The sequence below is a fragment of the Erpetoichthys calabaricus genome, chromosome 8 (assembly GCF_900747795.2).
Source record: "Erpetoichthys calabaricus chromosome 8, fErpCal1.3, whole genome shotgun sequence".
Classification (NCBI taxonomy): domain Eukaryota; kingdom Metazoa; phylum Chordata; class Cladistia; order Polypteriformes; family Polypteridae; genus Erpetoichthys; species Erpetoichthys calabaricus.
In genome coordinates this window covers 158,487,139-158,502,107 of record NC_041401.2, presented here as the reverse complement: position 1 = coordinate 158,502,107, position 14,969 = coordinate 158,487,139, and the positions used below count along the sequence as shown (strand labels likewise).

The 14,969-nt window shown below is 36.7% G+C and overlaps 1 protein-coding gene across 2 annotated transcripts in view; it reads left to right on the top strand.

The window, feature by feature from the left end:
- Window positions 1-14,969, top strand: part of gtf3c3 (general transcription factor IIIC, polypeptide 3) — a 67,871-nt gene that overhangs the window by 10,952 nt on the left and 41,950 nt on the right. For both annotated transcript variants that reach the window (XM_028807638.2, XM_028807637.2), the window contains exons 3-5: window positions 10,315-10,505; window positions 10,682-10,805; window positions 13,964-14,155. In XM_028807638.2, the coding sequence (XP_028663471.1) occupies window positions 10,315-10,505; window positions 10,682-10,805; window positions 13,964-14,155 (507 nt within the window). The remainder of the gene's footprint in view (window positions 1-10,314; window positions 10,506-10,681; window positions 10,806-13,963; window positions 14,156-14,969) is intronic.

The window sequence follows — 14,969 nt, the reverse complement described above, 5'->3', positions numbered from 1 at the left end:
ATAGCAAAATATATGTCACTACCTTTTATAAGCTGTTTATTGTGGTGTTATTTGCAGCAAAGTTGTTTAATGTGATATCACGTTGTTGAAGGGTATCACTTTCAAGAGGCATCGGTGTAAGACTATGTAGTCTTTCCTTTTGAACTATAGACATTACTCTATGTTATGGCATAGCTTGCTTTGATAAAGAGTGTTCTTCAATGGCATTAGTGACAGATAATCAGGGAAGGGCTGACATCTAAAATTGGTCCTGGAATTTTGTCCAGACTAGCACACCACAATTGGCCTGACACAAACTATTCTTGCACCCTTCAATGAATGTGCACATATTTTTCCCTATTTATTTATAAGTAAAGTCATGTGGTGCTCATGGATTCAGTCCTGTAAGGTGTCAATGCTGCAGATTTTTGTTTCAAGCATATTCACAATCATTTAATCATTATTACATTTTATTAATCTCATTGTTTAATTATCTGGGCTTTTTTCCTTCTCTTGTTTTGCATTAATAAAATTGTAGTAATGTCATAGTTACATTTAGCGACATTTAGGAAACATCTGTATTCTTGCCATGTTTTTAAATGTTCATCTTTGTTTTGTCGTTTTCGTTTTAACTCTGAAAGTTTACTTTCTTAATTGTATAGGATCCCAACTCTCCTTTATATATATATATATATATATATATATACTACATAACAAGAATGTTCAAAGGAACAAAATGCTATACAGCAAAAAAAAAAAAAAAATGTATGCATATAACACAATCTTACTTCATTCAGTAAAAGCACAACCAACTTGTAATTTCTGGATTGATACCAGAAAAAGTTTAATCCTGCAGCTGTTTTGTCCCCGCTTCTCTCCTCTACTCTGCACTGTTGCAAATTCTGCACTTGGCCTTTCAAAAAAATAATATGTGAGAATCAATCATGAATAAAGTGAGGTTTTAGTCCTAATTGAAAATCTGTTCATGGCTTGCCAGCTAATGTTAACTCCACTCCAAGTATTTGAAAGTTGCCATCTTTGTAAACAAAAGCATAAAACACTTTAGAAAATAAAATCAGAGAAATGTTCTGACTGACATTGTCTAAACACCCCTAATTTTTCAATGTAGTCTTCCCCACTGCTGTTGATTAATAATTTGCTGTATATATACAGTATGCTAAGAATTTTTTGCATTGTATTTTTGTCAGCCTTTCAAAGGAGATGTGCAAGGATGAATGTCATTTCGCTGACCACTTCTACACTCTGACCTTGCTGCAGTCCCAGCACAGCACAGTCCCATGGGCATAAATCACAAATCTGTTTATTTAATAGCTTTCTTCTTGCGCATTTTTCTTGTTCGCATTGGTGCGGGGTTGCCAAGAGTTAAGTACGATCATGTGATTTGACAGACTGGTGCACTAAGGAGGTGGTGTGGGCCACTCGCCTCACATTTCTCTCACTGTCTTTCTTGCCCTTTACAGCTTGTGGCTCTACAGCTGTGCACCTTGAAGGAGCGTGCTGCAGGGTTTGTCTTGTTATCGCCAATGACCACTGCATCCTTGCACACATAATGCAAAGTACACCCATATAGCAATGATACTAAGAAATTAATCCAATTACTTTTTTATTCCCCCAACTGGAACCTTGCAGTCAATCTGGCCCCCTGGGCTGCAGCCTAGTTTAGCCTATTCATTAATCTGCCCCTGGGTAAATGTAGGTTGGGTAACTGAACAGCTAAATAAGTAAATTCAGAACTTCTTGAATTCATCTGAAATAATGCTGTTTACTTTAAAATGCATCCAGGTTACTATTGTTATTTTTACTGCATATGTAAACGTGTTTGTTAATAGTTTGAGGCCCTGCATTTTTCATATACTGATTCTGTTTATCTAATTCAACGTCAGTGTTACATTAAATGATATATACAGTATGGATTCAGAAAGTATTCAGACCCCTTCACTTTCTGTACAATTTACACTACCACAATTTGAGTATATCTGTTAGAAGAATGGGATAAACTTCCCAAATCCAAAGACTCACCCAAGAAGACTCAAACCTGTTTTGAAACCATCACACTATAATAATCTAAGCCTATACCATGGGCACTCTGAAGTAGAGCTGTGACAGTATTTGATTTTCATCATTTATGATGTAAGGCACTGCACAGAGTTATAAATTAAATGCTCTTTGTCTGTAAACGAAACAGTGGCAACTGTTCTGACATACAGATTCTTGATGGCCTAATTTTCTCACTGTGACTAGATAGTTAAATTTAGTGTAAAGGAGAAATTAGGTGGAAGCATTAGACTGGTGGTGGGCTCTTATCCAAACCAGATTTTAATATCTGGGTTGTTTGGACACCAATTCCACCAACTTCTTCTTTGTGCATTTATTCAACTGTTTCAGTATATGGACATTTTGATAAGTTTGGTGTCTGGAGTAGGAGGAGCTAAGAGAATTAACCTTTCAAGTGGACCCTTTTTCTGCCTGCTCTGTGCAGTCGGAGAAGGTATTTTGCCAGTTGCTTCATATAACACTGCTCTAGACAAACTGGCAGTCTCAGGGTCATTTATCTTAATAGTCTTGGTGGTTTGCCACAGGGAAGACCATTATAGTCTTCAGAAGTCTATTCATCTTTCTCATCATGTTGGTTTGTTGACGAAATGGTATAGTGAACTTCTTCTTTACTCACCACATTTGCTTGCAGCTCTTTCATCATGTTAAACTAAGAACCCAAATCTGATACTATTTGTTTACAACTCTTTAATATCATTCAATGCAAAAATTATATACAAACACCATCAAGATTATCTTTTTGTTCTTACAGTCCGACAATAGTGCTATTTGGTCCACATCCGATATCTCCCAAGGCTTTTTGATATTGGTGGATTGTAGTTAAGCCTATAAGGTTCCAAGAGAGGCCACAAATTAACCTAAGGATTTTTAGGAGGATCTTTACACAGTGAAGGTGTGCACTGAAAGGACTGTCATGGTGTTATTGGAGTAACTTTTGCATGTTCTCATCAAGAATCACTAACTGATTTGTAGCATTGCTGAGCATAGATGGAATAGAGTGGTAAACTGCACCCAGAAGCTTGTCACCTGAAAGAGGCTAGGTAAATGTGTGCCTGGACTCACCATATTGTAAACCTGTGAGACACAGGATGTATTGTAACGTGCTTTCATAACCTACTGCAGCCTAGGGGCAGATTTGTCCAGAGATTTTGAGCTAGAGGAATGAACACCCTTGATGAATCTGTAACTCATTAAAAACTTGATCATAAGATACCATTTTTTTCACTGAGTCTAGTGAGGCATTCAGTTCTTTGGATTTTGTTCTGTGGTTGTCTGACTTTTTGAATGAGTTGTCCCTGTAGTAATTTTGGCTGGTTGGCCTTCCTGGGAAGATTGACAATTGTTGTTAATGTTCTCAGTCTGAAAATAATGGCTCTTGCTGTGCTGTAGTGGATTCACGGGGCCTTAAATTGGCTTTGTACCAGTTTTTGATTGGTAAGTTTCAACACTATTCTACCTTATCATTTCTGGAATTTCCTTTGATTGCAGCACAGTGTTTTTCTACAAATCTTGTGGTGACTGCTTCACTCTCATGGTAAGGGTCAGTATATGGTTACTTTTCAACAGGACATCAGTAAGGGGCAAATACGTTTTTTTTACAGCACTGTGTACAGTATGCTATATGTTCTGCATCACCTATTTTATTTTGCATTAAAGGATTGTATTATGTAAAAGATGGAAAAAGATGGAAATTATCATGTTGAGGATGAACAGAATTATTATGAAGTTAAACAAACTTTGTAAGGGCAACATCTGCACATTAATACACATATCCTATTATACAAAATGTAACTGTATTTTGGTTTCACAGTATGATATGTTTTTGCTATTTATTTTTGCAGTTTACATACAGGATGATTTGAAAAGCTATGTTTCTGATTGCTCTACCTCAGGCCTAATCTCCCTACTCACAATTTCTTGTTACTTTGCAAAATAAAGAATTATATAAATAAACAAATGTCCAAAAAATAAATTGATTATTAAGATAATGTTTTTAAAGTGTAAGCAATGTTAACTAAATGAAGTGGCATGTGCAAAATAGGGCAGTGGTAGCATTTTGGAACGGAAAATATAGGTGCAAATGTAAAATTAAACAAGACTGCTGTTTGGGGAAAAGAGTTGGCAGTCATTGTTGAGTGGAAAATACTCAAAATGCTCTTAAACCAAGCTACATTAAGTACACTTCAGTTTTGATGAGGGTGCCTGTTCTGCTTCTGGATGTTAAATGCTCTAATATTGTATATATTGGATAGGTAAGGGGCAAAAACCTTTTTACAGCACTGTATACAGTATGCTTGGAATCTATTTTGGAATTTCTTGAGTTTATGTTGACTGTTAAATATACAGTTAGGTCCATAAATATTTGGACAGAGACAACTTTTCTCTAATTTTGGTTCTGTACATTACCACAATTAATTTTAAATGAAACAACTCAGATGCAGTTGACGTGCAGACTTTCCGCTTTAATTCAGTGGGGTGAACAAAACGATTGCATAAAAATGTGAGGCAACTAAAGCATTTTTTTAACACAATCCCTTGATTTCAGGGGCTCAAAAGTAATTGGACAATTGACTCAAAGGCTATTTCATGGGCAGGTGTGGGCAAGTCCATCGTTAATGTCATTATCAATTAAGCAGATAAAAGGCCTGGAGTTGATTTGAGGTGTGGTGCTTACATGTGGAAGACTTTGCTGTGAACAGACAATATGCGATCAAAGGAGCTCTCCATGCAGGTGAAAGAAGCCATCCTTAAGCTGTGAAAACAGAAAAAACCCATCCGAGAAATTGCTACAATATTACGAGTGGCAAAATCTACAGTTTGGTACATCCTGAGAAAGAAAGCAAGCACTGGTGAACTCAGCAACGCAAAAAGACCTGGACATCCACGGAAGACAACAGTGGTGGATGATCGCAGAATCATTTCCATGGTGAAGAGAAACCCCTTCACAACAGCCAACCAAGTGAACAACACTCTCTAGGGGGTAGGCGTATCGATATCCAAGTCTACCATAAAGAGAAGACTGCATGAAAGTAAATACAGAGGGTGCACTGCAAGGTGCAAGCCACTCATAAGCCTCAAGAATAGAAAGGCTAGATTGGACTTTGCTAAAGAACATCTAAAAAAGCCAGCACAGTTCTGGAAAAACATTCTTTGGACAGATGAAACCAAGATCAACCTCTAGCAGAATGATGGCAAGAAAAAAGTATGGAGAAGGCGTGGAACAGCTCATTATCCAAAGCATACCGCATCATCTGCAAAACACGGTGGAGGTAGTGTGATGGCTTGGGCATGCATGGCTGCCAGTGGCACTGGGACACTAGTGTTTATTGATGATGTGACACAGGACAGAAGCAGCCAAATGAATTCTGAGGTGTTCAGAGACATACTGTCTGCTCAAATCCAGCTAAATGCAGTCAAATTGATTGCGTTTCATGATACAGATGGACAATGACCCAAAACATACAGCCAAAGCAGCCCAGGAGTGTATTAAAGCAAAGAAGTGGAAAATTCTTGAATGGCCAAGTTAGTCACCTGATCTTAACCCAATTGAGCATGCATTTCACTTGTTGAAGACTAAACTTCAGACAGAAAGGCCCACAGACAAACAGCAACTGAAAGCCTCTGCAGTAAATGCCTGGCAGAGCATTAAAATGGAGGAAACCCAGCATCCGGTGATGTCCATGAGTTCATGAGTTCAGGCTGTCATTGTCAGCAAACTGTTTTCAACCAAGTATTATAAATGAACATTTTATTTCCAGTTATTTAATTTGTCCAATTACTTTTGAGCCCCTGAAATGAAGGGATTGTGTTAAAAAATGCTTTAGTTGCCTCACATTTTTATGCAATCGTTTTGTTCACCCCACTGAATTAAAGCTGAAAGTCTGCACTTCAACTGCATCTGAGTTGTTTCATTTAAAATTAATTGTGGTAATGTACAGAACCAAAATTAGAAAAAAGTTGTCTCTGTCCAAATATTTATGGACCTAACTGTACTGTTTGCCGCATGTACCAATGATCTGTCAGATTTTCTGCATCGCCTGCTTTATTCTACATTGTAGGATTCTATCATTTGTCAGACTGCTAAGATTGAATTAATTATTATTAAGTGTTGAGGATCAATTAGGATTTACTCAAGCTTTGCATGGACAATGTCTGCATTTAGCTGTTTCACAGATGTTTGATCAGCTCTAATGACTCTATAACCTGCTTTAATTATGCATTGCTGTTTAACTTTATCTTAGGCAGGGATTTTTCCAGAGAATAAAATATAATGCATAGAATATTTGTAAACTCCAGGGGTTAACATTGAACTCATCCATTTCATGTAAGACATAGCCTTTATTTAGAGTCCTTAACCATATTTGGGGTATAGTTGTGAAAGCCCATTTAATCATCATTCTAGATTTTCAAACTTTTATAAGATGTCACTTGCTCAGTTATAATACAACTTTTTCAAATAAATGGAGAATCTCTATCTTTTTCTAAGTCTATGCAAACTTCTTGTCAAATCACTGGCAATACAATTCAGTGATTGACAATTAAAACATTCTTGAGATGTAGAGTCAGTTTATCTCTGTCTGGGAATTTGCTCTGTGGTATCACACCACCAGTTAAGCATTGGTGGGTGGTCTTCTGACTACTACATGCCTGAGCAATGGAAGGAAACATCATCCACTCCATGAATGAGACAGCTTCTAAACCACAAGATATCTGCATTCAAGTGTGAAGTCAAGCAGAATTTTCTTCCAAGTCCATTGCTCTTATGTGTGCTGGGAATATTACACAGTTTTTACAGTATAATCCCTACCATTTCAATATTATCTGAATCAAAAATACAACTTAAGATGTAGCTTCAAACTGGGGTGCTTGTTTTTAAAAACTTGATATTAATATTGATTGAGGGGGCTGTCTGGAAAGATGTAGGAGTTTGTAGCTAAAGCAAGTTACACCCATTTATACCTGCATTAACTTGCGTCATGATTGGATGGCACTAGCCCACATGCTGGTGATGGATTACACAGACCATATTCAGAGCTGGACAGGACTGTTTTGTGAACATATTTAACTGGAGTGGAAATGCAATGAAATCAGTGGAAAAGAGAAAACAATCTTATAGAGCTGATACAGTAGTCGGGTAATCAGCGTAAGGGTGGTCAGATCTGACATCTGTCCTGCTTTAAAAAATGAATAGAATGACAGTAGAAGCACCAGTGAAGCTGAGCTTCTATCTCCTTCATGAGACTGTCACATATTTGGTATTGTGCTAAAACAACACAGTTTTTTATGGCAGTGTTCCATGTCACTATATTTTCACTTTTTTCTTGTTGTTCCATTACAGACGGCCAGTTTACATTCCATCTACAGGTTCCTACCTGCGGTGCGCTGTGCTATGCAAATAAATGGAGAGTGGACATGTAAATGGTGTAAATGTAATATGTCAAAATTGTACACAAATACAATTTATATATAAAGAATTTAAATAATGTTTATTAGGAAAGTAGCAGTCATCGTGGGCCATATGTAACATGTTTTGAATTTTGATGAAACGGTCTGATTTGAAAAGTTCAGAGAATTGGAACTAGTCCATGAGCCTTGAGTTTGATGCCCCTGTTATACTATATATATATATATGAATTTATTATTACAAAAGTGTGCACCAAGCACCTCCACTATTCTCAATAATAAATCAATAACAATAATAATTCCAAACACAATCCTCCAACTCCCAGCAGCTCCGTCACACTCCCACCCAACTCCGGCTCGTCTGTCTGGGATTTCCCACAGTCCTTTATAGCCCTCGACCCGGAAGTGCTTCTGAGCCGTCAGTCCATGTGATTATCCAGCACTTCCGGGTCAGGTAAAAACTTCTCTTTTTCTTCAGCCCGGAAGTATATCATTTCTTCTGTTCCCGTGACTTGGAACTACTTCCGGGCTATATGGAAAATATAAATCTCTGGGCCTCCCTGCAGCGACTCCTGGCGGCCCCCATGATATCCAGCAGGGCTGTGCATTAAAACTCCAATGTCCATGAGGCCCTGCTGGAATTCGGGGCACCTCCATGTTGCAGGGAGGGCTCCATCTGGCGGCCTGGGGGTATTGGCCGGGGTGAACGGCCGGCCATATCCCACAATAAATATATATATATATATATATATATATATATAAAATGGGTATAGAAAAGAATCACCCCCTTCGAAATATTCCCATTTTGTTTGCTTTACAGCCTTAAATGAAAACACACACAAAAAATATTTCTTCACAGCTTTACTTACTCAATGGAACCTATAATATCCAAATGAAAGATATCGCAGCTACAGTTCAGAAAAATTATAAAAAACCAAAAACAAGACATACTGAGATTAATAAAGGATCACCCTCCAATGTCAGTATTTTGTTGAACCACCTTTTACTTTAATGACAGCCTTGAGTCAGTTGGGATACTTCTCTATCAGCTTTGCACATCTAGATTGAGCAATATTTGCCCACTCTTCTTTACAGAACTGTTCAAGTTCGGTCAAATTGGATGGTGAGCATTGATGGACTGCTATCTTCAAATCTTTCTACTTTTTTCTACTTCAGCCACTGTGTGGTCAATTTTGCTGTGTGCTTCAGGTCATCGTTGTGTTGAAAGGTGAACATTCTACCCATCTTCAACTTTCTGGCAGAGGGTAGTAGGTTTTCCTCAGGAATTTGACAGTATTTTGCCCCATCAATTTTTCCTTCTACCCTAATGAGAGCCCCAGGCCCTGCAGCAGAGAAACACCCCCACAACAGGATGCTGTCACCTCCATGCTTTACTATAGGTATGGGGTGTTGTGGATGGTGATCTGCATTGGATTTCCAGCAGGTGTACCATTTGGTATTGAGGCCAAATAGCTCGATTTTGGTCTCATCTGACCATAAGACCTTTTCCCATCAGAATCTTCAAGGTGCATTCTGGCAAAGCTCAGAATAGCCTTCTTTCTTGAGAAGTGGCTTTTTCCTTGCGACCATCCTGAACAAGCCACAATTGTGGAGGGCTTGTGAAATTGTTGTCACATGCACACAATGAGCACTCTTTGCCATAAAATCCTGTAACTCCTTCAAAGTGGCCATTCCCCTCTTGGTAGCCTCTCTTACCAGTTTCCTCCTTACTCTTCCATCCAGTTTGGAGGGACGGCCATATCCAGGGAGGGTCCTAGTAGTACCGTATGTATATGTATGTGTATATATATATATATATATATATATATATATATATATATATATATATATGTATATATGGAAGGAAAGGTCTGTGATACGGTTTGCATATTTGCAGCTGGAGATCCACAAAGGGAGAAAAACGAATCACGCATCATAAAGTAGTTTTTATTCCTGGCACTCACTCCCTTATCACCACAAGGTGTCTGAAGGTGCAGCGTACATCCTGGCCAAGTCAGGCGTCAGAATAGCACACAAACCAACAAACAATTTGTGCACTGTCCTCTTTAATGCTAAAAACAAGAAATAGACAGCAGAAACACGAAACGCAGTTTATAGCATTCCATGCACTTCTTGCTCAGCGGTATACATAGGACAAACTTCAAAAAGAAGCACAACACGTATACAGGAAAATCGCAACGCCTTTAGAAGAAAGGACTCACTATCATTGATCTATACGCATACTAAATCAACAGGACATACATTTAACTGGGACAATGTACAAGTAAAATTCAAGGCCAGTACTAAAAGTGCGAGAGAGCTGGCCGAATCCTGGTTATCAAATGAGAACACCATCAAAAGACACTTGGACATAAATCCAGCATATGCAAACTTAAGAAGAACATATTCATAATAAATAAAACTTTACACCCAATACCCCCCCCCTGACCACACTGACTTAGCCACCATCCCCCCCCCCCCACCCCCCCACGTAATGTTTTGCTATATATTTTGATTCTCGTAAGTCTAAGCATTATCCTCTGATGAAGACCCCTGGCAGTGGTTGGAATAGCACTACTTTATGATACGTGATTCATTTTTCTCCCTTTGTGGATCTCCAGCTGCAAATATATATATTGTATAATGTATATGTACAGTATATGTATGTATATGTTGTTTATATATTTATTATTCATTTAAATATTTTTGTTAATTTGTTGAATTCATTGATTTCAGAATACTGTAAGTCTTTTGTTAAGCAGTTTTTAAAAGCCAAAAACAGAAAATACAGAATAGGTTTTAGCAAACTAGATGAATTTCAAAGACCAAACTGTTAATATGCTATTTGCATTACAGCTCTGGAGGAAGATGGTGTTAGCCCATCAGTGAAGCGGGCATTTGCTTCCATGCTGGGGGAAGGAGAAGAAGAAGATGATGATGAAGATGGTGAGGAAGATGATAATGAGGAGCATATGGAAACTGTTTCTGCTGGAGAAGTTTTTGCTCTAGAAATGGAGTTGAACCGTGAGAACAAGAAGATGATGAAGGTAATAAACTGTTTCTTAAAAGTTCATTGTTAACAATGGATGTGAAAATATTTTGTCATGTACAATGTAAAATAAACTTTTGTTCTTCTATTCTGACATGAACTTATGATAAAGTCCCCACAGTTAAATTATCCCGTGAAAACCAAATGAACTAAACCAACTTTTGTTGTGGTTAGGAAAGGAGACATCGCAGCAAATTACCAAGAGCTCTGAGGGGTTTGATGGGGGAGGCCAATATCCGGTATGCCCGTGGAGACAAAGAAGATGCAATCCTAATGTGCATGGAAATAATAAGACAAGGTAAGCACCATTTTTTTTCCATTTTCTAAAATGAAACAAATACTAATGGTGTTCCATAGTAAGTGAATTTTGGGTCACTTTAAAATAAATTTAAACATTCATTACAGTGTTTTTTTCCATTACAGAGAAATTAACATATGTCGGAAACCGAATGTGTGCAAGTGTTCTGAACACTAAGGACATTTTTCTAGGAACTTTTTTATTGTGCAATCAAATTACAGTTTAATTATAGAGATTAATAGGTAAAGAATAAACAAGTGCTAGACTGATCAAAAAAATTATGCTTTTTGAAAACAAGTGCTTGAGAATTCTCCCGTAAATAATCAGCAGATCATCTTAAAATATAAATATTTTCAGGTAAATCCTTACCATTTAAGTAGGAAAAGCTGAATAATAATAAGTAAATCTTGAAAGTCAATAATTAATTACAAACACAGATATTGGAGTGCAAAGCTTTATTAGTGGATGTTAAAATGAAATCAAAGGACTTAAGTGCCAATGTATCCATTCATATTTTGAGCCCTGAACCCAATCCCCAACACCTAAATTGTTGTTAAGGCAACAATTAACACAAGACCAAATATTTAACTGGATATCAGTCTATAAAAAGGCACATTTACACCAACATAAGTTTACATAAAGCTGGTTTTGAGTTGGCCGTCAGTCATTACAGTATGGTCTTCAGCTTTGGAGAAAGTGAATTCCATAAAATGTGAGAACATGCCAGGTGCAGATATGCAGGTAGGAGTTTCTTTAACTAGGAATTAAACTATTGTCCAAACGCTAATAAGAATATGCCGTGTAACCCAAAAATGTCTTTCACATCTCAGAGAAAACCTATGCAAGAGAGCTAAGTATGCTGCTTTTCAGTTTTTTTTTTTATATAAAAAGATGTAGCCACTTATACCCTTATAATAAAGAAGCCTGCCAAAACAACAGAGAAATGGCAGAAGCTCCAGTCGCACCCTATGCAACTGTTGTTACAGTTCTGCCTTTGTTCAGAAACATTTTCATAAGCTTTATGACCTTAGTCTCAGAAAGTCTTTCTCCCGTGGGGCAACTGGGATCTTATCCTGAATAAGATCAAACACAGTTGCGTAGGATGCGACAGGAGCTTCCACCTGCAGCTGAAGTCACTTCAGTACACATGTACTTTGTGAGCATGCCCGTGTCGATCAAACAGAGGAAGCTCTGCAGTTTACTTGTGACTTTGCGCTGTAGGAAGATAAGATAATAGGTAAATAATATTCAATCTGGCTTTTATATAAGTAACACAGAAAAGTTTTTATATAAAGACCATCACAAAACATAACCACAAACTGGATTTTGCATGATACCTTGGCGAGCTCTGTTGAAGGACAGGTGTGGGGCAAACCAACTGGCAGGATGACGGCGGAACTGTTGCTGCATCCAAACGGTGCCATCTTTCACCTTTACGCCTGGTGCAGCTGCGTTGTTCTTATATGTGAATGGACATTTCTTGTGGGGAGGACTTCTGTTCTCTTTCTCTAATGTAGAACCCTCATCCTCATCTGAGTTCACCTCCGTTATAGCACGTCTTATTTGAAAACAACAGTGTCACTGTGACTGAGAGAATAAAACAATAAAAAAAAACACTAACCATACATTTACACTGGCTGTTACAGACTCAAATCAAATGTTTGTTTTTATTGTATAAAAGTAACAAAAAGAGCAACTCACTATTCAAAACGTTTATTTTGGGACGCGGAAAGGCTCAAACCCGTGACCTCTTTATTATGAGTTAGCAGTTCTTAACTGACAATTTCTTTTTCTTCGGTTATAGTCTTGAATAAAAGCGCACTTGTTCTGTTATATTTGTAACTTTTGTGAAAGTGCTTATTTGATAACATGTAAATAACATGACCACTATGTTTAGTGAATTAAGTCATTCTCCTTCTGGCCCTGTTTGCACCTGGCATTAGCATGTATTTTGGTTAGCTGATCACTACTGAATAGCATTTGAACATTTTAAGAAACAGGGAGTAAATACATTTGTAAACAGACTGTAACAGGATCACTGTAATAGTATTTAGAAGTTATTGGAAGTGGATAGTGCCTTTTCTTCTTTTTAATAAACTCATCTTAGGGTTAAAGTTCTATTGAAATTTAATGCAAAGAAATTCTCACAAAAATGAAGAGAAAAATTAATAATACATAAAAAAATAAATTTGCTTATGATGTTTCAGTTTCAGGCTTACGTATCTTAATTATAGTATGTTTCTTTATACATTTTTTTCTGCATACAATTGTATATATGGTCAGAAAATTTTTTGCCTGTTAGGGTTGCATAGTATACTTTACTGGGAAAAGTACAGAAAAGCCCAATTTTTAAAATGGTACAGTACCAGCATTTTGTTTAGTTCTATACCAGAAAAAATGGCATTTTTTTAAACACCTCTTGCTCAGAGGGTTATTAGTGCAAACACACATTTTTATATTCTAAATGCACCACTCCAAGGTGGACAGACAGGGAGGTACACGATTCTGCGGCAGAGCTAGGAGGCTGTTGTGGGACTTGGGGAATTAACCATTATTTGCTTCGGTACCGTTTTGGTAATGGCACTAGTGCCTCTACACCTTTCCATTTGCAATCAATCCTTCTTTGTAGCTGAGTTTTTTTTTCAAATGCATATAAGTTATATCAGAGTGTTAGGACTGTTCCTTTACAATCTTTGTACTGTAGCTACTGTATGTAGAACATTCTAACCTATTTTAGCAAATACCTAATGTGAATTTAACATTAATTTTCTAGGACTGGCTGTTACAATAAGACAATCACTGAAGCATTAAATGTATATTTTAGGCTGGTGGGTGTATTACATGTACTAGATATATATTTTTTTTAATCTTTGAAAGCTGACTTTCCTGTAAACTGAAGTGGCTCATTGTATACAATTTCCTTTTCTACTCGTAAAAATGTTGTAATGTATCATCAAGTCTAAAATGTTTACAGCACCAATGAGTGCATTGCATCTTCATTATATCTACAGTGAGGCATTCCATTGTCTGCTGTTATGATTGGTTTTAAATGAAAAGAGACATTCTCCATATCTAACAGTAATGTTTATGTTTTGAGGTATACTGATATTTATGGGATCACTAAATGATTCTAATATTAATTGTGCTTTTTTGTGCAGCTCCTCTTGCCTATGAGCCTTTTTCAACCTTGGCAATGATATATGAGGATCAATGTGACATGGAAAAATCTCTGCAGTTTGGTCTTATTGCTGCTCACCTGAATCCTAGCAACCGTGAGGAATGGGTCAAACTGGCAGATATGTCTCTTGAACAAGACAATATAAAGCAAGCCATCTTTTGCTATTCTAAAGGTATTTTATTGTAAATTGTAAATTTAATTTGTATAGTCATCATCATTTGTGTATTTTTAAAAGTGAGTGACTCATTATTGTATAGCTTCATACAGTTGCAAAATGCAGAATAAAAATTTGTCAAAGGAGAAAGAAAGCTATATGATATTTAAAACTTGGCTTAAAGGAGGAATCTTGTATAAAAAAAAGTCCTGTCTAACTTTGAAACGGAGATTTTAAGAGCAGTTCACCTTTTAAATGCTTGCAGTTTTTACAATGTGACAATACAACAATGAAATCTTTTGTAGTTTGCAAATGAAAATCATGAATTTAAGAGAGAAATTATGAAACAGGAGAAAGGTTAAGAAAACAAAATTATGAAAACTTTCCCTTAGTTATATTAGCATTGGAGAAATGCTGGTAAAACATTTAGTAGTCTTATCGTATTAATCATAATTAGATAAGTTAATCTTTTATCTTATTTAACTTTTTATCAATTGGCAAGGTAGGTTTCCAAACTACCCACAAGATTCCAGCATATCAATATTAACAAAAGAAAATATAAGATGAAGAAAAATATTTTTCAGTTTGTGAAAAGTTCAGAAAATTTTTACTTCCTTCTATTTCTATAAAATTTATTATAACTGCAAAACTTGTTAGTGTAAGGGAGCAGCTATGAAGAATACTATCAAGAATTTCTTCTAAATTACAATAGATGTACATATCCTTCTTTTGCTTTTATTCTGAATCATAGAGTTTAAATGTCCTGTTTCTTTAAAATCTTTCAAAGTGAGCCAGGATACAAATGAGATTAAACCATCGTTTTGCATTGTGG